Source organism: Ictidomys tridecemlineatus, chromosome 2 (assembly GCF_052094955.1).
Source record: "Ictidomys tridecemlineatus isolate mIctTri1 chromosome 2, mIctTri1.hap1, whole genome shotgun sequence".
NCBI classification, from domain to species: Eukaryota; Metazoa; Chordata; class Mammalia; order Rodentia; family Sciuridae; genus Ictidomys; species Ictidomys tridecemlineatus.
Genome location: NC_135478.1, coordinates 128,949,185 through 128,976,628, shown reverse-complemented (window position 1 = coordinate 128,976,628; position 27,444 = coordinate 128,949,185). Strand labels below are relative to the sequence as shown.

Here is a 27,444-nt window from a genome sequence, read left to right as displayed (position 1 = left end):
CCCTTAGAACCAGACATTGCCCATTTCTTGTATGCCAGGAGTGGTTCTTACCACTCTCCCTGTGAATGCATTTTTTACTGTTTACAATAATCTTGTAATGTGTATCATCTTATTATCACTTACAATGCTAGGAAACTAAGTCACAAAGTGGTAAAATAATTTGTTCAAGGCTACATGGCTGGCACACACTCAGAATGTTGTTATGAATCATCATCGTCCTTATTATTTGCAGTGGTTGTGAGGTTTGCAGTCTTTCCTGGAGGTGTTATGGGGAAAAGGAAAAGAGTGTTATCTTTCAGATGAAGGTAACTGCATCTGATCTAATGAAATCTCCTGACCTTCACCATTGTTGTGGAGGCAGGTTTTGCTCAGTAGGATTCCATCCAAACTAATTAACCACATGCAGAGAGGTTGTATGCCTCTCTCTACAGGCTTGCTTGCTCTCTGCTGCTTCTCTCTGGGGCCCTTCCTTTGTTATCCCCTGTGGACTGGGGGGTTCTCAGCAATAAACAGACAGTCATGCCGTTTGGCTTATTTAATGGAATCAGAATGATGATGATATTTACAGAAATCAGAAATTCAGGCAGGGTATGGACACATTGAGTGTGAGGTACCTGCTGATGGTCAATGGAACTGTACCCCTTGAAGTGGGTCCAGGGTCATGAGCTCAGATATTTTGGATGTATACACAGTTAGGAGGGATGGAAGCACATGCACAGATGACCCTAAAGGAGACATGCCTCACTTGGTGTATGACCCATAGAAGATGTTCCTTAAATCTTGGCTAAAGACATAAATGATAGGATAGCTACTACCTGGTTCCAGAGTCTGTAACCAAGTCCTTTACAATCAGCTTCTACTGAACTTGCACTACTGTTGTCATTAGGCTTTTTTACAGACAAGACAGTCCACAATGTTAGTTGGTGAGGTGGTGCAAATGTTGCCAACTTTGGAGCCTCAGCCCTTGACCACAGGGCTGCACTGCTGCAGGGCTGAGGCTCTTTAGACTTCTATGCATGGACCAAAGTGCCCTCTCTTGCACTCTGCCCAATATGTGTGTTAGGGATTCTCTCTTCATCTTTTCATAAATCCCTGCCAGGTCTCTTGGTGCAGTTCAAAAGTCTCAGTGTCCCCAGCCCACCACATCCCCCTTTGTTTTAGCTACACTCTTGCTTCTTCATCATGCTCTGTTGCTTTGGATCTGAACACACAGTTGGGCTTCTGCTTCCACTGCTAACTACTCACTGACTTCAAACAAGTTACTTAAATTAACTGCTGTAGTGAAATGGCACATGGAGAGCATACTTTCAGTGGGTTTTTTTTTTTTTTTTTTTTTTTTTGCCATTTACTCTAAATAAATTGTGAATGATTTAAATTGTGACTTCACATTTATCCTCTGATTCACCTGTGAGTTTCTAAGATGCTGGCACAGTGAGTCACAAATTTGATTTGAATTGGATATATCCTATTACTGATTTCCCTCCATCCCTCTCTCCCCCTGCCTTCTGCTGTTTGTGATTTGACCAGCTTCTGCCAGCATGTATGGGTCCTGAGGTTCAAGGTCAAGTTACATTCATCTTTGCATATTATGAGCAGTCTATTGACCAACCTGCTGAGAACCAGGTGGCCTTAGATTTATACCAATTAAATGAAATATGGAGTATGTTTGATGGATGCTGTTGTTATGACCTCATTGGGTGGTTGAGGCAAAAGAAATGTAATGTGGGAAGAATCATAAAACATGCATCTTTTTCTCTTTTCTTTTCTTTTTTTTTTCAAAAAGGTGTTTTTGATGCTTTTGCAAGACTCCAGTAAGAAATCTCATATTGCTCCAGGGACCTACTTACAGCCTCAGAACCAAAGACCCAGTGGACCTTCTTCTGCGTATTGTAAGTAAAGAGTGGTGTTTTGTTTTGGCTTGTTTGTTTATTTAGTTATTTATTTTATTTTATATTTCAGTTAGAAGAACAATGTCTTTGACCTTACATACCATCCTTTGTTTGAAAATTGGAGTAACCAGAGCCTATGGGACTAGATAGCGAGGGGGACTTAAGTGCATAGAGGTCAAACATTAAAAGCTTAGAGTTTTGTCTGATTTGAAACCGACAACTGTATGTTTATGAGGCAATTTGATCTTTTCTGCAGAACTTATATCAGAGATTTCTCAGTATATACGGTTAGAATAAGGAACACTGTTCATCTTGCTTTACCTTCATGACAAATTGACCAATGCCATCTATATTTGTGGCAGGCGTATGTGTGCAGGAACTTTGTGGGTAATGGGTTTAAGAAACTACAGATGTGTGCTTTGTGTTCATGGAAAGTGTCCACTTCAGATAAAAATGGTTCTCACTTTTGTTTGCAGACTTCCTTACATCTAGGTCTTAAGGATGACTGGACAGAATCAAGATTTGGTTTCTAAGCGTGAGACTAGTTCTGATTCAATCCAATTCCAAGCATACTTATTAGCAACAAGTTACCAAAGAGGACAGGGCTCTAGGAACTGGAGAGTTAAATGACTTGGAGCCTCTCTTTAAAGATATCAGACATGGGTTACAGATCCATGAATAAATCACTGGAATAAGTATGTTAAAATGTTTTTATCCTGGTGCATTGCACATGCCTATAATCCCAGCAGCTGGAGAAGCTGAGGCAGGTAGATGCAAGTTCAAAGCCAGCCTCATCAATTTAGCAAGGCCCTAAGCAACTTAGCAAGACCTTCTTTCAAAATAAAAAATAAAAAAGGGCTCAGGATGGGGCTCAGTGGTTAAGCATCACTGCATTCAATCTCTGGTACCCCCCAAAATGTTTTTAATAGATATTTAATGTGTTCTCTCCATTACTGTATGAGTGAAATAATTGCTATTTTCCTTTGTAGCTCTCGTTATTGTCACATTTTAAAAACTATGCATTTTAATAATTAAAATAGGTGCTTAATAGTTTTCATTATGGTTTTAGTTTGCATTTTCCCAATGATTATTATGACAAGCATATCTTTTTTCCTTTATAACAGTTTTCTTGAGATATACTTCACATGTTCCATGGTTCATTCATTTCAAGTGTGCAATTTAGTGGCCTTCACAGTTTTGCATCCATAACCACAGTCTACCTTAGACCATTTTCATTACTGTAAAAAGAACCCCCATGTCACTTGGGCATCGCTGTACAATATGCCTGTCTCCTGCAGCCTTAGAAAACCTCATCCTTCATATTCCTATAGGCTTACCTACTCTGGACACTTTATATAAATGTAATTATATGTGTTCTTTGGGACTTGCTTCTTTCATTCAGCATATTTTTTTTTCAAAGTTTACTTACATTGTAGCACATATCACTCAGTACTTCACTTCTTTTGATTGCCAGATATTGTTCTATTATACCACATTTTGTTGGTCTATTCAGGAATTGATGAGTACTTGGTTTGTTTCCAATTTTTTACTATTAAAGATATGTTGCTGTGAACATTTGTGTACAAAATTTTTGTGGACCTGTGTTTTCTCTGATGTGGACATATAGGAGTGCAATTGCAATTGCTTGGTCATATTTAAACCATTTGGGGAACTGACAGGTTGTTATCTAGAGTGTCTACACCTAATATTTCCAGCAGAAGTATAAGGATTCTGATTTTTCTATGTGCTCACTAAAATTAATAATTAATAATGTTGAATCTCTTTTCTTGTGTTTGTTGGTATTAATAAACCTTTGAAGAAATGTCTAATTGAATTCTTTGTTCATTTTTGAATGAGGTCATAGTTTTTGCTTGTTTTTATTGTTTAGTCATAGGAGTTATTTATTTGTTCAGGATATCAATCCCAGTATATTCAGTTGTTTGAAGAGGAGCAACTTATTTTCATCTGTTATTTATGCTTCTTCTAAATGCTGTTTAATTCTCTTTGTCTTTCTTGGTGTTCTGTTGGGTTGTTCTCTCTACATTGGAGGTGGGCATTGAAGCTTCCTATTATTATGTAGAACTGTCTATGTTTATCTCCATTTCTTTCAGTGTTTGCTTACTATGTCTGGGAGCTCTTGTATTTGGCTCCTATGTGTTTATAATTGTTATATCCTCTTGGTGAATTGATTCTTCTTATGACAGGCTCACCTTAACATTCTTCTTTGTCTCTTGCTATTGCTTTCTACTTATCCTGTTTGGTATGATTTAGTATGGTGATGCTGGCTCTGTTTTGGTTACTATTTGCATAAAGACAGTAATATAGTTTAATCTTTTTTTTATAATCAATGCTGCCAATCTGTACCTTTGATTAGAGAGTTTTATCTATATAAAGCAATTCTGGATAGGTAGCCCTTATTTTGCATTTTGCCATTTGTTTTCAGTGTGCATTATAGCATGTCATTCCTCTTTCCTTACATTGCTTTCCTGTATTTCTTTGTTTTCATAATGACATGTTTTGGTTCTGTTCTCATTTGCTTTTATGTGTATTTTATAAATATTTTATTTGTGGTTAGCAAGGGGATTAGATACAATATCCTAAAGTTATAAGAATCTAACTTAATGGTAACTTAACTTCAGTTGCATACAAAAACTTTAGCACTTTGCATCTCTACTCCACCCACATAAATTGCTGGTGTCAGAAGTATGCATAGTATATGTAAATTATATATATTATGTAAATTATTATTTATATGTTATGTGTTTATTAACATAGACATAGTTTTTTTATGATTTGGGCTTTTAAATCCTGTAGAAAATAAAAAGCAGAATACAAAGCAAAATTATGGTAATCATGATTCTTATGTTTGTTCACACATTTGTGTTTCTCATGGAACTTTCCATCTGATGTGTCTGGGAGTTATTGTCTATCATTCTGTCATTTCAGCTTAAAGGCTCCCTTTAGCATTATTTTATGGAGAACCTCCATTAATAATGTACTTCCTTAGCTTTTGTGAATGTCTAATTTCTCCTTCATTTTTGAAGAATATTTATGTGAGATATAAAAAAATTAGTTTGACTTTTTTATGTCACTAATTATTCGCTGTCTTCTGACATGCAAGTTTTCTCCTAAGATAACTCCTGATAGTCACTCTTTGTACAGGACCAGTCTCTCTTCTCCTGGTATTTTCAAGATTGTCTCTTTTTCTTTGACTTTGATAGTCTGTTTATAATGCCATTTGATGTAGGTTTTTGGGTTTCTAGTGCTTGGAGTTCACTGAGCTCCATGTATTAGAATATCTCTGTGTCCTCAAATTTGGAAAAACTTCTGCCTTTGTTTCTCTGTCTTCTGTCTCTACAAATTTCAAAATGCATGTATTGGTCCACTTGATATTGTTCCATATGTGCCTTGGGCTCTGTCCACTCTTCTCCATTTTTTTTCATTCTGTTCTTCAGACCCAATTATTTCCAGAGACATTCTCATGTTCTTTGATTCTTCTGCCCATTCAACTCTACTTGAACTTCTCTAGTGATTTTTTTTTCTCAATTTAGTTATTATATCTTTCATTTCCAGAATTTTCTTTAGTCTTTTTATATATGTTAAAATAGCTTCATCCCTTTACTTAGTTTGTACATTGTTTTATTGATTTCCTTTAGTTCTTCATCCATATTTTTCTTTAACTTATTGCAAATATTTAGGAGTTGTTTTAAAATCTTTACCGTATGTTTCTCCAGAGATTGCTTCTGCACAATATATATTTTTTTATTTGGGCTTTTAAATCCTTTAGAAAATATGTATTTTTTAAAAAATTTTCTCATTAGCATGGGTCAGATTCCCCTATTATTTTTATTTTTGTTTTTTGTTGTGATGATATGAGTTAATGTGTGTGTGTGTGTGTGTGTGTGTGTGTGTGTGTGTGTGTGTGTGTGTAATCATTTGATAAGGAACTGGGCATTTAGTGTTTTCCTGAGTCTTGAGATTTCCCTGGGTAAAGGCTTATGGTATCTTAGTTCTTTTCTGCACATGAATGCTCTTTGGATCTCTGCAGATATGTGTTTTTTTTTTTCCCCTTCTGATTTCCTTGACCAGTTTCAAATGTTTTAGATTCTCAAAGAGTCTTAACCTTAGCTTCGTTTCAGGGCCAAATATGTTCTAATATATCTCTTACCTATAATTTCTTGCCTCAGGCTTTCATGTATCTATATACTTTCTTTAGTTTTCCTGTCCTGTGGTGTCCACCAATGCCTTCTGTGGATCAAGTCTCTTATCCTAACAATTCTGCTATTCCAGTGTGAATTGTGTGTCATGTTGCCCTCCCTGTGTGAATGTGAGTTCTGCTGCCATTCCTGTATAAGTGTGAATCCTGCTTCCCTTCCTGTGAGAACTGTGAGCCTAGTGACCATTTGTGTGTGCACTGTGAGCCCTGCTGCTCTTCCTGTGTGAACTGTGAGCTCTATTGCCATTCCTGTGTGGATTCTGAGTTTTGCTGCTCTTCCAGTGTGAACTGTGAGCTCTACTGCCATTCCTCTGAGTTTTGCTGCCCTTTCTGTGTGAACTCTGAGTCACACTGCCATGCCTCTGTGAACTGTGGATACTGCTTCCTTTACTGTGTGAACTCTGAGTCCTGTTGCCATTCTCCTGTGAACTCTGAGCAATGCTGTTTTCCTGTATGAACTCTGAATCCAGCAAGACAGATGCCATCCCTGACGTAGTCCCTAATTAGGCCAGAATTTTGAAAGCAACCTCTATTCTGCTCTTCTGCCCAAAGGAGGGATTCAGGAATTGGGCAGTCACCTCACAATGCCACCAAAACGGAGAAGAGTTATGGCAGAGTCAAATAAAAACACTGAAATATTTCCTACTATTTTGAATATGGTTTTCTTTTCTGTTTTAGGGGGTAAGATGGGATAGAAGTTTGCTTGCTTGCTATAAATTTTTGCTTGATTTCTAGAGCTCCTATAAAATCATTTTAGTCAGTTTGTAGTTGTTTATTGGTAACTTTATTGTGAAATTAGAGCTTAGAGCTCCTAATCTGCTGTTTTTCTGACATCCCTCTAATCTCTGAATTGTTTTTAAAGAAAGTGTTCTTTTGACTAAATACTCGGATCTCTTGAACTTTTGGAAATCGTAGCAAAAGGTCACGCAGTTGGCCTTTGTTCTCTGCCATGCTATTTGTGTTAGTGAGCTTTCCATCCCTATAACAAACTATCTCAGATGAATAAGAGAAAAGTTTATATTAATGCCCAATTCTGGAAGTTCCCATGTGTTTGATTGGTCTCATTGCTTTGGGCTTGTGGTGAAGCAGCACATTATATCAGGAGCATGTGGCAGAATAAATTCACTCACATCACTAGCTAGGAAGCAAAAGAGGAAGAATAATGGCTGTGGGTCCCCCAGTTCCCTTTGATGTCACACTTCCAATGATCTAATGACCTCCCACTAAGTTACACCTCCTAAAAGTTCTACTACCTCCCAGTAGCACCAAGCCTTTAACACATGGGCCTATGGGGCACATTCAACATCCAAAGTATAGCACTCTCAATAGCTCTTCTTGACTTTTACAACTTTCCTAATTTGTTGAGGCTGAGAATTTTCAAAATTTTTTTTACTTTCTTCTTTTAGTTTTGCTTTTATTCATTTTACTATAAGCATCAAGAAACCAGACAGCTCCTTCAATTCTTGATTTGGAAATTTACTTAGCTAAATTGTAATTTTGTTGCTTACAAATCCTGCTTTCCACACAACTGCAAAGGACAGTTGTGCTAAATTCTTCTAAACTACAGATGAGGATATCCTTCCTCCAGATTCAGATAAAATGTTCCTATTTCCTTCTGAGCTTTCTGGTCAGCATCTTTAAAGTTTGTTTTTCTACTAATAGTATTTCCAGGGGAATTTAGGCTTTCTTTATCATGCTCTTCAAAATTCTCCCATCCACTGCCCACGCCTTATTTTAAACCACATGTACATTTTTAAGTATTTTTTAATGGCAATTATCCATTTCCACTTAGCAAAATCTATAGTACTTTTCTTTTCCTATTAACAAACTATCATCAACTTAGCAAATTAAAACCATACTCATTTATTGCTTTGTGGTTTCTTTCAACCAGAGGTCTAGTCTGGGCACACACAACGGGGTTCTCTGCTGGGGACCTCACAGGGCTGAAATAAAGATGCTCTCAGATGGTGCTCTCCAGAGCTCAAGTTTCCCAATTTGTCTCCTTGGGGTTACAGAACTGAGGTCCTCATTTTTTTTTTTTTTTTTTTTTGGTTTGATGCCACTTAAGGCTGCTCTCAGTCCCTAGAAAAAACACTTAGCTCTTAACCACACATCCCTCTAAAAACTGGCAATTTCTTCTTCAAAATGAGCAAGAGAGTCTCTGTTTTGATTATTTTAATAGCAGCTGATTAGGGACCTTAATTATACCTGCACATTCACATCACCTTTGCTATGTAATGTCCAGTCATGGGAGTAATAGCCATCATATATCCAAGGTCTTACTCTCAAAGGAAGGGGACTGTACAGAGACCTCAGTCACGGCATGTCACTTTGAACTTGAAGCTACCCAAACCTTGTTATAACAAGTTAATCTGAATTTCTTGAACTGAATTCCTCTGCATATTTATTAGCCATTTGAATTTCCTATTTTGTAATGTTCCTCACTCACTTTTCCCCATGAACTATATCTTTGTTAATATTAATGTTTAAAATTTATTTTTTTCTAACATAAACTGCAAACATCTTATAGTAAATGACCTAGATCTTAATTATATGACTAGATGACACACAACTATGTCACCCAGATTGAGGAAGGACAATTCCAGCACCTCAGCAGATCCGTATGTTCCTTCTAAGTCAAACCCCTCCTGTGAGGGACATTCTATCACTTGAGAGTTATTGAGCTTTGTGCAAAAGGAATCATACAATATTTACAGGATTTTTATTTCTTTATATCTTGTCTCTAAAATCCATCCATGTTTATTTCTTATGCAATTTTGATGTAATGATATTCCAATTTATATACTTTAATTTGTCTCTATGTTCTATATTTTATATGAAAATTTTACTTTAATTGGACATAAATGTTATTTTGTCTTTCAATTCTTAGTATTTTGCCTAAATGTGTAGATTCTGAGAATTTCTTTTAAGATACATTAGTTAATGATTTTCATATGTCAGAATAAATGTAAAGGATGAGAGTTTCTTACCAACATTTTGTCATCATGAAAATGTAGGATAATTTACATTGAAAACTTATCGTCTAATATCCTCTTCATTGTGGCTATAGATGTTTTAAAAAATGATAATTTCGTGTTCTGAATTTGAGCAACATTAGGAAAATCCATGTAAATATATTAGAAATAAACATGTGCAAGTAGTTTGTTAAGATTTGGATATGAGGTGTCCTCCAAAAGTTCATGTGTGAGACAATGCAAGAAGGTTCAGAGGAGAAATGATTGGTTCATAGCCTTAACCCAATCATCAAATTAATCCCTGATGCGATTAACTGAGTGGTAACTAGAGGCAGGTGGAGTGTGGTGGGAGGCAGTGGTTCTTCGTGGGCGTGACTATAGGGTATATATTTTGTATCTGGAAAGTGGAGTCTCTCTGCTTCCCAATCATCATGTGAGCCGCTTCCCTTTGCCACACTCTTCCGCCATGATGTTCAGCTTCACCTGGATCCCCTGGCAAATGGAGCTGGCTGTATATGGACCGACCTCTGAAACTGTGAGCCCATAAATAAACCTTTTCCCCTCTATAATTTTTCTGGTTGGGTCTTTCAGTTGCAGCAGCAAAAAAGCTGACTAAAACATAGTTTTTACTAACGCTATGTGGAAAGAATGGTGTTTTGAATTTAAGAAAGAATCCCTGGAAAAGAGAAATTGCAATATTTTCCATTATCATTGTAAAATATGATTAAAATGTTGTTTTATTTATACTCCAGATTACACATTTCAGAACTGAAATATCATTTTAGAAAATAAATATTTTATTACTGAATAAGGAGTGAGTGCATGAAAACAAATTTGGTGTGAGATCAGCTGCATTTGCTAATTTTACTACATTCTGCAAAATGCTCATGTAACACTCAACACGAGGCCTATACCTGAGTTCAATATAAGTTCCTTAGTAGGTATGACTTTATCAAAATGTTAGACCAGAATACTGGTGAGGTTGTGTATTAATGTCTTAAAAATGAAGTGATTTAGGTTCTTTTTCTTCCCCCATATGATTTACACTAGAGAAATCCAATTTTTAGAATAACCATTAAGAAAAGGCTCCCTGCTCCTGTTGGTGCCCCTGAAGATTACTCTTTTGATATTGATTCCTACTCCTGGCACACCTGCCTGTGGGTACCCCTTCCCTCTACACAGGCCATATGTCTTCCAAGGACTAGCTCTCAAATAACTCAGTGCTTGCTTCTCTGAGAGATTGATGAAGGCTAAATAAAATATAAAATATATACTTTTTAATCATAGGGACCCTAGTAGCTCCATAGAAATGAGTTATGAAGCTTGATGCCTGGGACTGCACATTTGTCCTTGTATCTGTGCTCAGGGTGTGCGAGTCATTTCTTCCTAGAGAGAGACACTATTTATTAGCCCCTAAGTGTATTGGACTCCATGGTGGGTGCCTTACATGTTTTCCATTTTCTCACTTCATCCTCACAGCTAGTTTAGAAATAAGCGTTCCTCTCTGCTTTCTGAATAAGAAGACTGAGGTTTAGAGTTGTTATCTAACTTGTCCAAATCCTCAGCGTTTCCAATATGAAATTCCATACAAGTTCGGGCAATCAAAACTGCCATGGCAGTCTCAGGAGAGCTTTTATCCTTTTTTTTAAAAGGCTTTCCTAATAAACTAATGTTTATTATGATATTTTAAATATGCAAAGATAATTGGATTAACTAGTTGGCTTCTAGGAAAATAATAGTTTCCCTCATGAGGATGATGACCTGGAGAGTTTGCTTAAATACATTACTGAGCTGCACTTTTCAATTATCTGACTCAGTAGGTCAGAGATGGGACATGAGAACTTGCATTTTTGACAAGCTCTTAGGTGATGCTGTTTATACATGTCCCACACCTTGAAATCTACTGGCTTTGTGTGAGAGAAGGATAATTTATTTAGTACAATAAATTATGTCTGTATTCTCTCTTTTTATAAAAATACTTTTTTTGTTGTTGTAGATGGACACAATACTTTTATTTTATTTGTTTATTTTTATGTGGTGCCGGGGATTGAACCCAGTGCCTCACCCATGCTAGGCAAGCACTCTACCACTGAGCCACAACCCTAGCCCTGTATTCTCTCTTTATACTGCTTTCTAAGAGGGTACTTGTGTTATGGACAGGGAGCACTGTGTTCCACCCAAATCCGTATGTTGAAGTTCTAACCTTCAGTACATCATCAGGAGATTACATTTTGAAAATATGACTTTTAAGAAGGTAATTAATATTAAATGAGGTCATTAAGGTGGGTTCTAGTCCAACAATTTATTTCCTCATAAGAGAGGAGGAAATTAAGTCATTAGCAAATGCAAAGGGATGCCCATCTGAAGATTCATGGAGAAGATGGCTTTTACAAGCCAAGAACAAGGGTCTGCTGACATCTTGATCTTGGATTTTCAACCTCCAAAATAGACGATAAATGTCCATTGTAAACTGTGCAGTCTTTAGGGCTTTATGATAGCAGGCTGTGCAGATTCACACACCTGGGCAAGTCCTTTCCTCATTGAACTTGCACTTGCACTATGAGGTTTGGCTGTAGCATCCTGCCATTCTACTTGAACTAGAGTAAAAGCTGTTCCATGAGAGCTGGTCCATTGCATAGCATTCTTCTGGCCTCTGATCAAAAGTTACCTCTTCTGGTCATCTTTCTTAACCTTCCTGGACAAAGTTATCTACCCTTTTCTTCTTGTTCTTCCCATACTTAACTTGTGCTTCTTCTATAGGAGTGACCTTGTGGGTTCTTCTTGTTTGTTTGTTTTGTTATTTATTGCATGGTTTTCATTCTCTTCTGGTAGACAGTGTTTTTTACCATCTAGTATTTGCCGGCTGTTTAGTAGATTCTCAGTTACAAGAAACCCCATAGTGTCTCCCTTGTCAACTCCTCCGACCTCCCTGGTCAGTTTCATTTCTTCTCACACCCTTGGCCCTTCCTTCTTATGTTGCCATCGCAGGCCTTCCTTTCTTGCTTCATAGAGAAAATATCAGAAAGTGGTTGAAAACCTACACCAACCTCTTATCCCTCCCATCTGCATCCTCTTTTATTTCCTGTTTGAGGAGAGAATGGGTTTCTCTTCCCAGGGCAATTTCTCTGGCATGATGATTTCCCTTCCCACCTGTTTGCTCTGTGTTTCAACTTTTTCTTATCTCCTGGATCTTTTCCATTGAGATTTAAAATATCCTTATGGCTCCTCCTTTCAGAAAAACAAAGTAGAAAAGAAACTAAATTTTCCCCCTGAGCCACTTACCTTTTGGAACTTCTTTTTTTAAAAAAAAAATAATAATTTTGTAATTGTAGACGGACAGCGTGCCTTTATTTTATTTGTTTCATTTTTATGTGGTGCTACGGTTCTAACCCAGTGCCTCACAGCGTGCTAGGCAATTGCTCTGCCACTGAGCTACAGTCCCAGCCCCCCTTTTGGTTTCATGACCTCCCCTTTCTCAAAAGAGCTCTTTTCTCAAAAGAGTTGTCAAGACATACTCTGACCCCATGTTCTCACATCCTGCAGGTCCAACAGGGTGTGTTTTCTTCCCACCATTGCATTCTGAAGGCCTGTTCTACTTTCTCTGGTGACTAAGATGACACTAACCCCAGAGAGTATCATCCTCACTCTCTGAGCAGTTTCCTCTTCTTCCTCCCAGGGGAAAGCTCTCCCTGAACCCTAAGATGCCTACTTCTGTACCTTGTATATCGTCACCTGCACACTGAGTTCCACAAGGCTCAGCCAGTCCTAGACATTCTTCTCTACTTACTCTGCAGACTTCCCATAGGCTGTTTTGTCCCAACCGAGGCTTCCTCATCCCTGGGCCCCTGCCACTGACATATTTAGAGTCAGCTTAGATGGCTTCTTCGGGCTGTGACTTCCTCTTAGCATCCCTAAATCAGTATGTTTAAGCCCAACTCATGCTTCTCACCCATACACCCCTTTTCTCTCTCATTGTTCTTAGTGTGAGAGAATATCGTCATTCTCTACCTAGTTTGCATGCAAGAATGCTAGGGTTGTTCATGAACCTTTTATTCTCCTTCTTCAAATACAGTCATCTCTAAATTCCATTAGTGTGTTCTCTATACTGCAATCAGAAACCTCTTCAAAATTAATTATTTGCTTACATTATTCTCTCAAAAACGTTGGGTATTCTATCTTCCTGGATCCAAATCGGGAACTCTTAAGATAATAATATATGGCCAGGATCCCCCTCCCCACCCCTGCACCTCTTCCTACTCCTTGGACAGATGGAGCTCTGTCTTATCCCCAGAGTCTTCAAAACTGCTCCTCTCCTTTCCCCCAAAGCCTCTTTCCTTTTTCCCTTTTCTCCAAGATAATCCCCGTTTATTCTTCAGTGTATGATTTAAATACATGTCCCTTTTGCAAAGAGTCTTCTTCAACTTACCAGATGGGGAAGATCACTCCTATAAGTGCCCAGGTTCACTCTTATCCTTCACAACATCTATGACAGGTTGCATTTAAGTAGTTAATTGTGCTTTCCCTTTAGAAGAGTGGAAGCCCAAGAGGACAGAACCTGGAGTTCTATTTATTGCTGTACTCCTAGCACTGAATACAGTGCCTTTTCCTAATATGCAGGAAATGCTTGTTCCTCACCTAACTGAGGTGATGGTAGATGGCCATGCATGTGAAGGTGGGTAGTGATGATGAGGCCTTACCTGGGTTTCCCTTTTTTAGGGCTTCTAAAATGCATGGGTCAGGGCATGCATCTGGCCTTTGGAGGAGCTCACCACATGCTCTGTCCATCCCACCTGTAGGATGAACAGCTTCACAGCACCAGCCACACGGATGGACCATCTCTGAATACTATGTTCATGACACAGTTAAAAAAGAGAAGGGACCTTTTCAAAGAAGATTTTAAAAACACCTGGGTACTTATTAAAATAGTATGTTCTTAGACCTAACCTTCACTATTTTTGATTCTGAAGATGTGAGCATTTGTAGTTTTTAACAAGCACCTCAAATCCCTATAATTTAGATGGCCTGTGGTTACTACTATTAAAAAAAAAAACACCCTATTTGATTCCTTTTAAGCTTAAAGTTCAGGTGAAAGATCACGAATCCATGTAATATTGGGAATCTTGGAAACACAGTTATTTTCTTTATATGTCATAGCTGTGGTTTTTTTTTTTTTTTAATGAAGCCTTATCTCCCCATGTGAGATCTGAGATTGCATTTAAATTTAAATTTTCAGCTCTATGGCTTGTCAGTACCACTTTACATAAAGTTCTTTTCTTTTTTTTTTTCCCCCCACAATTTAATCCTCTGTATTTCCTTCCTAATTACTACTACTTCTGATGGAAAGTAATTTTGGCAGTGATTAATTTGAGGGGTCTGCAACCTCTCCTTTGCTTTTTAAGACAATCCTGTTTGCACAGCCCATTCTACATGGGGCCGCCTTAATTTTCTGCCTCTTCAAAGAGCTATTCCAAATTCTATGTGTGTCTTCTAGGCTTCACTATCATGTTCAAACCAGAGTGCTGTCTTCTCTTCTTTGTCCACATTTCCTTGAACTTAAAAAAAAAAAAAAACCCAAAAAAACAAAACCCCACTGTCCCTGCAAAGCAAGGTGGGGAGGAAACATGCTGCTGCCAATTACACATGCCAAAGAAGGTTTGTTTTCCACGTTAGCTAAAATCAGCAGAGAGCTAACGGCAGGGTGCTCTGTAGAAAAGAGTCTGCCAAAATAAAATGGAATTGAAATTGACTTGGGCAGGATAAACGCTGGTGGCAGGTGCCAGGAAGCAGCAACTTCTGTCAGGGGCAGTGGGAAGTCGAGAGAGTGTGCAAAGCTGTCATTCTTGCATCCACGCCGATCAGATTTGCCAAGGAAAACTCCTACGGCTGGTGATGAATAGGTTCAGCTCTTATTTCCTGAATTGGAATATCATGTTTGTGTGGCATATTTGACAAGGATGGGCTTCACTCATCGTAAGGGTAGTCATTGCCTCAAAAGTAAATGATGGGGCAACTGGGGGGAAATTCGGATGGGAGTAGTCCCAGGCAACCTTCACTGACATTTCTATGTCTGGACAGCGAAAATAACAGGGTCCTTGAGAGCTTCTTCAAGCCCTCCTCTACACTCTCTTTCTCACTGGAGTCAAGGAGAACCGAGCAGGGCATCCCCTACTGGCTACTGTTTGAGGATACCCTTGTTCAAAATACTTTGGACCCCAGTGTTTCAGGTTTCAGGTTTGGGTTATTTGCATAGACCTAATGAGACACCATGGGTATGGACCCAAGCCTCAACGTGAAGTTCATTTATGTTTCATATATACCTTATGTACATAGGCCAGAGGTGATTTTATAAAATATTTTCAATTATTTCATTCATGAAGCAAAGTTTCTCGATGTGGCCTTTTTCTATGGGTAGCATCATGTTGGTGCACAGAAGGTTTTGTATTTTGAACAAGTTCAGAATTTGGATTTTGAATTAGGGTTGCTCAACCTGTATCTTAATTCCATTCTTGTCCCTAGCTCCTTAAATATCATCTTCTAGTAAATAGAGATGCCTTGGAATAGTATGTGGAACAGCTGTATTTATTTCTCTGAAGACTATACTACTAATGTGTGACTTTGCTTTGTCAACTGCTTTAACTTTATTGTTTTCACACTGAAAATGATATTGAAATGGAGCTACTGTTGGTGAGTTGAAGACTTCTCTTCTCAATCACCTTCTTTAGTCTAACCTTCACATCGAATCCCCCAAGGCTCAGTCAATCTTATACTTTTCTTTTCTTCTGTATTCAAAATGCTAGTCCATAATATTTAAAGTGAAAAACTAAATCTACATATACCAACTTGAATAAATCTTGAAAATATGTTATATGAACAAAGGTTTTGATATGCTACTCATTGTATCCTACATATATGAGTTTTTGAATTTTTAATTTTTTTTTAATCACAGTGTTACATATGCACCCAGTAGGTGGAATTGTCAAAGCTGAGGGCAGAATAAAGAGGTTAAAGGAACTGGAAGAAATGCATAGGAATTATTAAGTTTTGGGGAGAGGAGAAGAATGAACCTAGGAGAAATGAAAGCCTCAGCTAAATCATGTGATAAAAAGAACTGAATCTAATACTTGGTCAATATCCATCTATTCACTCAATCATCAGACCCTACTGAACATCTTATTTGGGCTACTGGAGGATGTGCTTGAAGCTGAAGATAGAACGAACTAAGCTCCATCCTTCCCAGTTACAAGGACCTCCTCACCAGTGAAGATGGCAGATATAGTGAAGGTGATGGAAATAGGAAGGGAGAGGGACATAGGTCTCAGGTCCAGGTGATTTTTCTTCTCTTTTAGCTACGTTTGTTGGCCCTCACTATGTTCCAGTTGCTACCTGAGAGGCTCTTACTTGCACAATCCTCATAAACTTTCCCGAAATGAACGGTTTGAACAAATTGTCAAAGAGACAGGGCGCCCTGGCTGAGATCATAATTGGGGTACAGCCAACATACCCCTAACAACGCTTCCCTATCCGCCAATCAGAACTGTGAAGGGAGCTCAAGCTTGGAGATGTGAGCCATTTAGAGACTGTGGGAAGACCTGTGTTTGGTGCACTTCAGGAGGAAAAACCAAACTCAGCACTTTGGTGACTTGCTTAGGTGGTGGAAGTGCTTACTGACTCTGCTGGGGCTGCACCTGGTGCCCTGAGGGTCAAGTCACTGTTCAAGGCAGGCGTCCTCAAAGGAGTTTCAGCAACCTTTAAATTATTCAAAAGACGTGGCTGAGTGTAAGGGATGACCCCGTTCCAAAGTGAAATCCTAATTTGATGCCTTTAACATTTTGGCTATTATAATCGGAGTGCTTTTCAAAAGAATCACATCAATGATACATCAGCTGTATAGCAATTGGGAACTTCAGTGGCATAACATGTAGAGAATGGCTCTTTTATCTGTCTAGTTTTTTCCCCCCCCTTTCTTTTTAAAGAAAAATCACCTTTTGAAAATGCTGTTAAAAGCAAGGAATAGACCAAGTATTGTAAAAGTTGAGTAAGATACAGTTGTAAGATTGTCAATGAAACAATTTAGATAAATATAGCCTTCACTTATTAGCTTCTCTAAAGAAGTAAACATAATTGAGTTAGCTTTTGAAAACTATATTTAATCAAGGTTATAGGGATGTAGCATGATTTTAAAATTTGTCTATGTCTGTCTGTATTACCATGCTTAATGTTTAATTCATGAGTATATTTTAAACTTTATGTTGTGTTAGTAAGCAAACAAGCGCCACAAAACAAACATTTTCCTTTTTTTTTTCTTTTGTTTTCTTTTTTATTCTGTTTTCCATGTCCTATTTCCTCGATCCCCATCACTTCTTCCCTTATAAGTGGACATTTGATCTTGTTTTTTTTCCCCCCCTTGGGGAAATACAAATAGTATGAATAAGATAATTTATTTATGATTTGTATAAATATCATACAACTATAGATTTTACTGGGACAAAGACTGAAGACTAACACATCTAAGTTTTTTTTTAAAATAAATGGGGAAACTGATGAAAAATTACCTGCCCAAAATATCCAGTACATTCAGGGTAAATAAGCCAGGGATGGAATGCAGGCATCCTGACTCCTAGTGATAGATTATGTGGCTTCTCCTGTGAGACATTAATAAAATCCTACCCATTTGAAAGAAATCTACTTATTTAGTTAAAATATATTTCCCACAAAAACTTACAGCATTATTAAAGTTTCTGTACAATCAAATGAGATCCTTTTGCACCCCGGTGGTAAGAAATAGATGGAATGATTTATGTCTTTTCATATCTAACAAATGATTTTGAAGTCCAAGGTCATGACTGGAGTGCAGAAAAAAAAATGGACCTCATGTTATTCCTTAAGGAGCTTAGCATATTTCTGGCTCATAATCTGTGTCTTTGCATCCAATTCCCTCTATTCTAGGACCTCCTGCACATCCTAGTTATCTTCCCTACCTGTCAGCAAACACCTTTTGACTTTTGAATCCCTGGCTTTGGCAGCCTCTGTGGAGGAGCTTTGTGTGACTTCCACAGCTTACATTCTGCCCACTGGTCAGGTCTAGCTGACAGGCTTTGGGGACCTAGTTGACTCCTATCCAAGACCAGGAGTCTCTCAAAACCTCTCTTCATGTAGCTAACCTGAGGGCCTGCTGAGATGCTGGATTTAGTAAATACTGTATTTCATTCCTGCAAATTTCTTATTATATAACTTCTCCTGTCTTGGATTTAAGTATAAATAAATAAGAGGCTTGAACTATATGATTTTAAATATCTGCTTTGGTTTTTAAATTCTGTAAACCCAGGGAACAGAGAATTATACAGTTTCCATCTCATAAGACTATGGTTCATTTCCTGAATAAGTATACAGTCTTTACAAGACAATTATTGATTACAAGATGAATAAATATTCATTGGTTGAAAAAAAAAACAGAAAGTTGTGAAGAAGAAAATAAAAATAGCCATAATCTCATCAGACAAATAAATATGAATCTTCAACTAGGGTGAAAAATTTTCATAGAAACACAACTTTTTGAATTGAAATACCTTCTTTATCAAATAGTATACAGAATATGGAAATTAGTTAAAAATAATACTTTGCACTGAATATGTGTGCAACAAAATTTCATTTTTTTCTAGTTTAGTATTTGTCTTTTTTTGTGAATAGCATTAATTTTATAATTTTTTTCATCTGATATGAGTATTTTTTTGTAAGAATGTATTTAATATTTTAATCCTTCCTCCTTTCTTGGGTTAATGAATGTTGTTAATGATTTAGGTAACATAACTATCCCCATTTTATTGGGGCATCTTCCATATGTATGAACACTTTTTCCAAAAAAATGATATAATCCCATTTGAAATTCCTTATTCACTTACCAAGTTTGCTATATATCCTTTATTCACTTACCAAACTTGCTAAATATTTAGTGATTCATATATTCCACAGTATGGTTGTACAGTCTGAGCATTTCTAATCTGAAATCCGTAATGCTCCAAAACATAATTTTAAAAAAATCAATAAATTTTTGCTTAAGGCGTTTCCCATTGTGGTTCCTTTGTGTCCATCACAAGGATGCCCTTTTTTAAAGAACTGATGCTTCTCTAGTTGTCCCAACAACACACCATTCTTTTTCCATTTGAATTATGGAATTCTGATGATTTCACAATTCTCCACCTAGGATATTTGGGATTTAATTTCTTCAAGTAATTAACTTTAGGATCTCAATAGGAGAAAACAGGTAGCTAGAAGCAATGGAAATAAACCCTTATGCTTTGGGAGTAGATGGAACTGCCTGGTTCTTATGTGCTGACACTTTCTCTAAACATCAGTGAGTTCACATCATATTCTTCCTATTATCTCACACAGTAGTACAGATATGGAATACGTCAATAAAATAGTTAAACAAACACAGTAAGATATATCTTCAACCCAATGCCTCATTTTCTGAAGATAGCCTTTTCATTTATCAATTAGGTATAACATTCTTGCTTGTATGTATCAAAACTCATACTGAACAATGAGTTCTAGGTTCCAAAAGAGAATTTATTTTTTGCACTATTCTCTAAGTCCAAATATATTAAAAAATTTGAGATCTGACATGATGCCATGGCATAAAATTCCATATCTGATCTCACGTAATGGTTACAGACAAAACATAGGTATGCTAAAAATATGGTATAAAATATCCTTTGGGCTACATGTAAAACATTCCTATAAATGATGTGTTTAGACTTGGTGTCCATTCTCATCATGTATAAATGAATACCCCAAAATTTGAAAAAAAACTGTAAATCTGAAATATTTTGTTCTCAATATTTTGGATCAGGGATCCTCAAACTATATGGTAACTTGTTTGATTAATTTCCATGGATTTGACTATTTTCTGTAAGATAAAACAAGTCACTTTGCTTTAAATATTTCATGCATTTATGTTGTTTTTTTTTTTTTAAATAATACAGGGGGCTGGGATTGTGGTTCAGTGGCAGAGTGCTCGCCTAGCATGTGTGAGGCACTGGGTTCGATTCTCAGCACCACATATAAATAAATAAAATAACGGCCCATGATAACTAAAACTAAAATTGAAAAAAAAGTTACTATAACTGATGGCTTGAAATTAAGCAGATTAAAGGAGGTCCATATCTGTTTCCCATAAATGACTATAGAGATCTCTTTACCCGCCAGCAGTGTATAAGACCCACTTCCGTGAATCCTCAATAATATAATATTTACTATATGGATGAGTGAGAAAGCCCGATTCTTTTCTTATTCTACAATGTTCACATGCTGGCTATTTTATAGATGCTTTATGAACTACATGTTTTGTGTTCTTTATGTCTGTTTTTCTTTTGGAGTATTCATCTTATTTTTATCCACATGAAAACATTATGTTGGTAATGCTTCATTTTAAAATATTTAGGAACATTTTGGTGAACTTGATAATGTGTATATTGTATTCTGAGGTGCCTAGTAAGTCATGCGATGTTAAGGTTTGAAAAACTGTGGCCACTTGACCAAAAAATAAAAACAAGAAGAAAAGGAAAGAAAGAAAGAAAAGTAAGTAGGTAGGTAGGTAGGTAAATAGGAAGGGGAAAAAAAAGAGAAGGAAATAAAAACACAACTTTGGACACATTCCTTAAGTAATTTGATGGTCGGAGTTAATGGGGATGCATAATTGTGGATGTAACTAGAGTCCTTGAATATAATTGTACTCATAAGTCAAATAAGACAATTCATAACAATTTGGTCCAGCATTTTAATTTTTGTCTGTTAAATTATTCATGTGAATACTTTTATAAGTTTAGCCATGAATATTTGATTGGTGGTGAATTCATAACCATAAACTATCTCAGTCTTTTATTTTTTTCTCATTTATACCCAATTAACATATATGAGAAGGTGGAGACAATATATTCTTTTTAATATATGACATACCTTTCTCCACAGACTTATTGAGGCTGTCTGATGAACATTTACTATGACTGGAAGTCAATATTATGCCTGTTTTGATAGTTTAATAAATGTTCTAATAACAATCCTCACTATCCAGAGGGAAAATATTATAAGTCTCTTTTACAACAGAGGAGATGACATTCAAAGAGGTTAAGTAGTTTTCCAGAAGTCACACAGTATGTTGGAGACTAAGATTGGATTCACATCTAGGTCAATGTGGATAGAACTTCCTTTATCTGTTCATGATGAGTGAGGCCAGTGGAAACATGAACCATCATTCTCTGTCTCTGTCTCCATGCCCATCCCATCATAAGGGCAAATTTGCTGAGTAGATATCCAATAGTTTCTTTCCAATACATGAATAGATATTTACTACCTTTTGCTTGCTGGGCACACTCTCCTATGAGAAGGTGTATACTTCGGCAGACTGCTAGGTGGGCTGAGCTGTATTAGTTCACTTTTCATTCTAAGATCAAAATACCTGAAAAAAAAAAAAACAGGAGGGAGAAAGTTTATTTGGCTCATGGTTTCAGAGATTCAGTCCATGGTCTGCTGACTCCATTGCTCTGAGACCATGTGAGGTAGGACCATGTGAGGTGGCAGAAGGGCATGGTGGAGAAACAGTTCTCCTCTCATGGTGACCAGAAGCAGAGAAAGAGAGGAAGTGGCTACTGAGAAGATGAACCCTTCTAGGACACACTTCACCCATCTCCTGCAGCCATGGTGCACCTGCCTATAGTCACCGCCCAGTTGATCCATTCAAACTGGGATGGACTGATTAGGTTATGGCTCTCACAACCCAATCATTTGACCTCTGGATATTTCTGCATTAACACAGAAACTGTGGGAGAACATCTCATATCCCAACTATAACAGTGGTCAAGTGTGCGTAGTTAGAGGTCAAAATCAAGAGATGCTACATTAGAGCTAAGTTGTGGGTTGTGCCCTTGAACAGGTGATGACTTTTGTAGTAGTGAGGTATCACAGGACCCACCAGGGACCTTCCAGTTCCTCTTGATTCTGAACAGAATAAGGCATGCTGCTTTATAGGGGAAAACTTCTTAGTCAAAAGGCAGTGAAGACATCACACTGTTATCTCAATAATTACTTTAATAAATCCAGAAAATGGGCAACCCCAAAATACCTCAATTATTTTAACTTGAACCAGATAACTCTCATAATTATCCTAGTAAATCTGAATACATACCATGAATTGGTTCTTATCCAGCATTATAATCCCATAAAAATATCAAGAATGATAAACATAAATGAAAGGTTCCCATTTAGCTTAATAATATACCTTTTCTAGCGCTCAAATCTCTCTATAAACTGACTTAATAACTGCTTCATAAGAGCTTCATAAGAATCATCATTGATAATTCATTGAATCAGTGGTTCCACAGCCCAGCTGAGCATCAGAATCCCCTGGGAAATTACTAAAAAGCACATTCTTATCTCTAGTCTTTGGAGAATCAAATATTTTAGAAGTGTGGCCTAGAAATCAGCATGCTAAAAGAATTTCCAGTTGAATATGGTATGTAGCCTGATTTAAAAATCATTCGTTGTAGCTCTGACTTTTATGGAGTGAAGTGAGACTCTGTGTTGTAAAACACAAGTCTAATCAGGTGACTCCTGGGCTTGGGCCTCTTCAGCCAGGTGCAAGGGGCTGTAAAGGTTCTTCATGACTTGGACTCTGATGACCTTTCACCTTCATATCCTGACACTCCCCATGCGTCGGTGCCACATTCTGCTCCCTCTCAGTTACTCACAGAATACCCCATGCGTATTCACTTCTGTTTGATCTTGAAACGTACACATTTTCCTGACTTCCTGCAAACTCCTATGGGATTATAAGGATGATCTCACCTACTTGTTTTCAGGGCTGTGCTTGCTTTCTCCTTTTTGCTTTGAATCATGGAAACTTGCCTCCTGGTACCAACTTAAGTTTGCTCTCTTGATTCCACTGTATTGTTACATTTTTATATTAACTTCTCTGCTAGGCATTTTTGAGGACAGAAACCAAATAGTCCAAGGCCCATTATATAGTTTAGGCCAATGAAGGAATAGGTTCAGATGTGCATTTTTCATCCCCAACTGCTCTCTTGTAACATTGTTACAAATAATTTATGTTTCAAAATGGTGCAGTTTCTTTAAAAAAGAACTATTCAGATATTCTTGTATTAATTGCATTTCACTGTGATGTTTATGGGCAGTATAATCAGTAGGACATCTGTTCTTTCAGAAGACCACTTTTCTTGTGAAATACTCTGTATTAGATTTTCTGGAGTATCTTAGAGGGAATCACTGGGGAAAACCATTGACAGAGCTGATGAGCCCATGAGATGTTGTTTTAAGGTCACAGTCCTGGGTCTGGCTCACATTTTGCTGCTGATTACTCATCTTCAACATTTTTTTCCTGTGTGTGTGTGTGTGTGTGTGTGTGTGTGTGTGTGTGTGTGTGTGTGTGTTTTGCTTGGAATCTTTAGCCTCAATTGGAGCATGTGTATATGTGTATAGAATTTGTGTGTGTGTGTGTGTGTGTGTGTGTGTGTGTAATCTTCAAGTGGTCCATCTTGAGGGACCCATAGATCAATGGTGCATAACTCACTCTATCCTTTAGAATTTTACTTGTTGGCTTTTATGATCTCTGAAGACTTTTCAGAGTTGCTTGATTCCATACAGGAAAAAAGGGAGGAAGGGACAGGATTGCTGAGATCCAGTGGGCTCAGGGGGCTGCAGCTGGAGGAGAGGCCCTGCCTTGAGAGCTGATTAGCTCCTCTCTGAGTGGGAAGGAAGGACATGGTAGAACTGAGGGAAGTCAGTGATGTGGTTCTCCAAAATTTGACTAGCTCATTATCTATTACCCGGGACTTTCTCAAGAAAGACTTCATCAACAGCAGACGAATAGAATGGTAGAAGGAGGGGAGCTCTAATAAGGAGAGAGCCTCCCTGTACCCCCACTCCCCAGGAAACTCAATGTCTGGGAGTTCAAGAACCTCTTGCAATTCTTTTGTCTTTGATTCCTCAGAAACCCCCTAGACCCCAGGCTTTAGGCCAGGTCCTGTCTTCTCCTCCATTTGCATGTACTCCTTCACCTTCAGGAGCAAGAACAGAGTGAACCCACAGCAGCAATTCACCCTGTGTTTAAAGCTGAAACAGCTGGTATGCTAACTTTCCAGGACATGGGTATGCAAAGGCCTCCTGTTGTCCTTTTGATAGAGTAACCTGCTCTTATTTAGGCCCAAGGATAGGCCCAAGGATCACCTAGAGGACAAATGAAGAGAATCGTTAGAACCAGGCAGATCATGGGAACCATGTCCATCCGTGTCTGACTCACTGTTAACTTTGTGCCCTTGCAGGTGACTCTCCTGTGAGGACCCCACCTGCATGGACCCTGCATGCACCTATGAGAGGTCACCAACTGCTTCTCACACAGGTAGCTGCCCTCCTGAGGAAGAGGCTGCTCCACACACTGAGAGCCTGGAAAAGCACAGTCTCAGACCTGCTGCTGCCTGTCCTTTTTGTGGCCTTGGCCATGGGCCTGTTCATGGTGCAACCTCTGGCCACCGAATACCCTCCCCTCAAACTGACACCTGGCCACTATGAGAGTTTGGAAACTTACTTTTTCAGGTAAGAAACTTTTTTATTTCAAAATTATGGACACATTGTGAATAAAGACAGACTATGAATAGTGTCATAGACTGAATGTTTGTGTTTCTCCCTAATTTTTTTTTTTTTTTTGTGGAAATTCAACTTTCAACATGATAGTACTTAGAGATGGGTTCTTTGGATGGTGACTAGTTTAGGAGGATGAGCCATTATAAATGGGATTAGTGTCCTTGGAAGGAGACACTAGGAAAGTAGCTTGCATTCTTTCTTCCATATCAGGATACTGTTAAAGAATCCTTAAAACAATTAAATTTGGTAGGTTTTTGTTCGTTTTTTTTTTGTTTGCTTTTTTAAGCAAAGCAAAGCAGAAGTGATTCATGAATAGGGTAGCTCCTGGAACCATAGCAGGTTCTGAGAATTTTAACTAACTACCATCACAAAGCATTTACAGAAAAATGGAAATGAGGCATAGAAAACAATGTACTTTGCTATAGTCTACTAGATCAATCAATTGGTTAAAGCTTGATCAATCAGTTGCAGTGCCTCCTGCAACCAACCAAAGTTCAATTCCTGCAATTGAATTTTATGTTAATTTGGTATGTTGGGCCCAGTGCAGATGCCCAGTCAAAATTCATGGTCACCCAAAATTTTGTTTGACAGTTCTCTGTCATATGAAGAAGATAGTCATCTCTAACTCAGAAAAGGGCCCTGGGGTGAACTCAACCATGCTGGACCCCTGATTTCTCCAGTTTCTAGGACTGTGAGAAATAAACTTTTGTTGTTTAGAAGCTACCCAGCTTATGGTACTTTGCTATATTAACCTGAGCTGACTAAGAAAAATAGCATTAGCTTTGATATTTTTAAGAATCTCAAATAAAAATATTTATATGAGGGGCAGTAGGAGTCATTTGGAGGCAGAAGTCTTGCTTAACATGTTCAAGTACCTGGCTTTGATCCCCAGCACCACACACACCCAAAATTCTAATGTGAATGCTTTTATTATTTCTGAGGTCAGAGTTCACAGGGATAGCTGTTGAGAAGCCCCTGCTCTTTTTAGGGTTGTTTCAAAGCAGATACCTAGGACCTATGGGGCAGGACTGGCTCCCAACCTCCATATCAATGACTCCTCCCTATACAGACAAGCATCTTTGTATAAAAAAAAAAAAAAAAAAAAAAAAAGAACATTAGTCACTGACCCCTACTCCAAGCCCTTAGCAGTAAGTAGGAGGGCCAGATATGTTTCAGAATTTTTAGGATTTTAGAAAAAATATATAAATTGTACATTTCATAAAATCTTCCATAGTTACTTTAAGAAAAATGACCCATAACAGGACATACCTATCTGCAGGGAACTGTATGACTTACGCAAAATGAGGTCAAGACCATAAATGAGGTTGGGAGTGGTGAAACATGCCTATAATCCCAGTGGCTCAGGAGGATGAGGCAAGAGGACTGTGAGTTTAAAGCCAGCTTCAGCAACTTAGTAAGGCTTTAAGCAACTCAGCAAGACATGAAGCATCTCAGTGAGACCCTGTCTCTAACTTAAAAAAAAAAAAAAAAAAAAGACCTGGGAATGTGGCTGGTGGCTCAGTGGTTTTTTCTGTACCATAGGTCAGGGTTTGCTGGCGATAAATTTAGAGGAGTTCCAAGTTTTGCCATCCAGGTAATTTACACAAGATAGTCTTGGGGATTTTGGGGTTATAGATTCATAAACATGGGATTAGAAAACAAAATGGGAACCCTGATCACTGATCACTTCTGCCTCTGTTGAGTTGGCTTCACCCCAGATTCAGCTGCAGCTCTCTTGTCATAACCCATACTCTCAAGAACTAATCTAGTCCTAAAAGAACAGCAATAATACCTTCTGAGGATGGAAATCCATGATCCAAGTTTCTTCCAATAGGACCCACCTCCTGAAGCTCTCCCCACTGAAACACAGTCAAACCAGTGACCAAGCTCCCAGCATGTGAAACTTGGGGAACACACTCAATCCTCTGAGACAATAGCAGTATACAAGGCACAAATCATACCCTCAGAAAGTCGGCAATCAGTAGAGAGAATAATCTTACAAACTTAGGGGAAAATCTTAGAAAAGTCATGAGATGTGTAGATACTTGGTTTGGGGGTTATATCTAAGTTGCAGGAAGAGGTTTTTTTTTTTTTTTTGTTTTCTTTTCTTTTATTTTTAAAGGTTTTTGCACCTGAACTCAATCTTCAAATATAAATATGTGTTTCTTAGGCAAGTCAGAGAGAAAGTTTCTTTTCTCTTACTTGCTAGAGGAAGAAGTGTGAGTAAATGTGAAGAGTAATCCAGCAAGTCTTCGTATTTCCTGCAGATGACAGAGGCATTCTAAGCAGAAGATTCTTTGTTTTGTAAACAAAATGAAGGAAAGCATTAAGAACATTTTAAACTCTGGGAAATGATATAATTGGGATAATTCTTGTAGCTTTCAGGCATGGAATCTGACATGGAGGAGTCCATTTGATTTTCTTTTTCTTGTAGGCAACTTTTCAGTCTGCAATAATTTGTTCTTTATTTTTAGAGTGGAGATTTTTTATTTTCCAATTTATTTCCTCAGCCAACTTGAAGAGTTAGTATTTTTGAGTTCTGGATAATTTTCTTCTTTTATAATTTTAAACATTTCTTCACCCCTCTTTTTTTTTTGAGTTCCTATTAGATACAAATAGTAATACTGGAGAAATACTACAAACAGATAGTCAAAAAGAAAAGGTAAAGAAATCTTGAAGGGGGGCACAGTGGCTCATGTTAAGATCTCATGTT

General features: G+C 37.7%; 1 protein-coding gene and 1 non-coding gene across 2 annotated transcripts in view; one reads left to right on the top strand and one right to left on the bottom strand.

The window, feature by feature from the left end:
- The window catches only part of Abca13 (ATP binding cassette subfamily A member 13), a 422,085-nt gene that overhangs the window by 229,663 nt on the left and 164,978 nt on the right, over positions 1-27,444 (top strand). The window contains exons 42-43 of the mRNA XM_078039756.1: positions 1,784-1,889; positions 24,413-24,683. Coding sequence (XP_077895882.1) covers positions 1,784-1,889; positions 24,413-24,683 — 377 coding nt within the window. The remainder of the gene's footprint in view (positions 1-1,783; positions 1,890-24,412; positions 24,684-27,444) is intronic.
- LOC144375532 (small nucleolar RNA SNORA40) lies at positions 19,582-19,709 on the bottom strand. Its single transcript, XR_013435599.1, has one exon. It is a non-coding gene; the product is annotated as a small nucleolar RNA SNORA40 (small nucleolar RNA).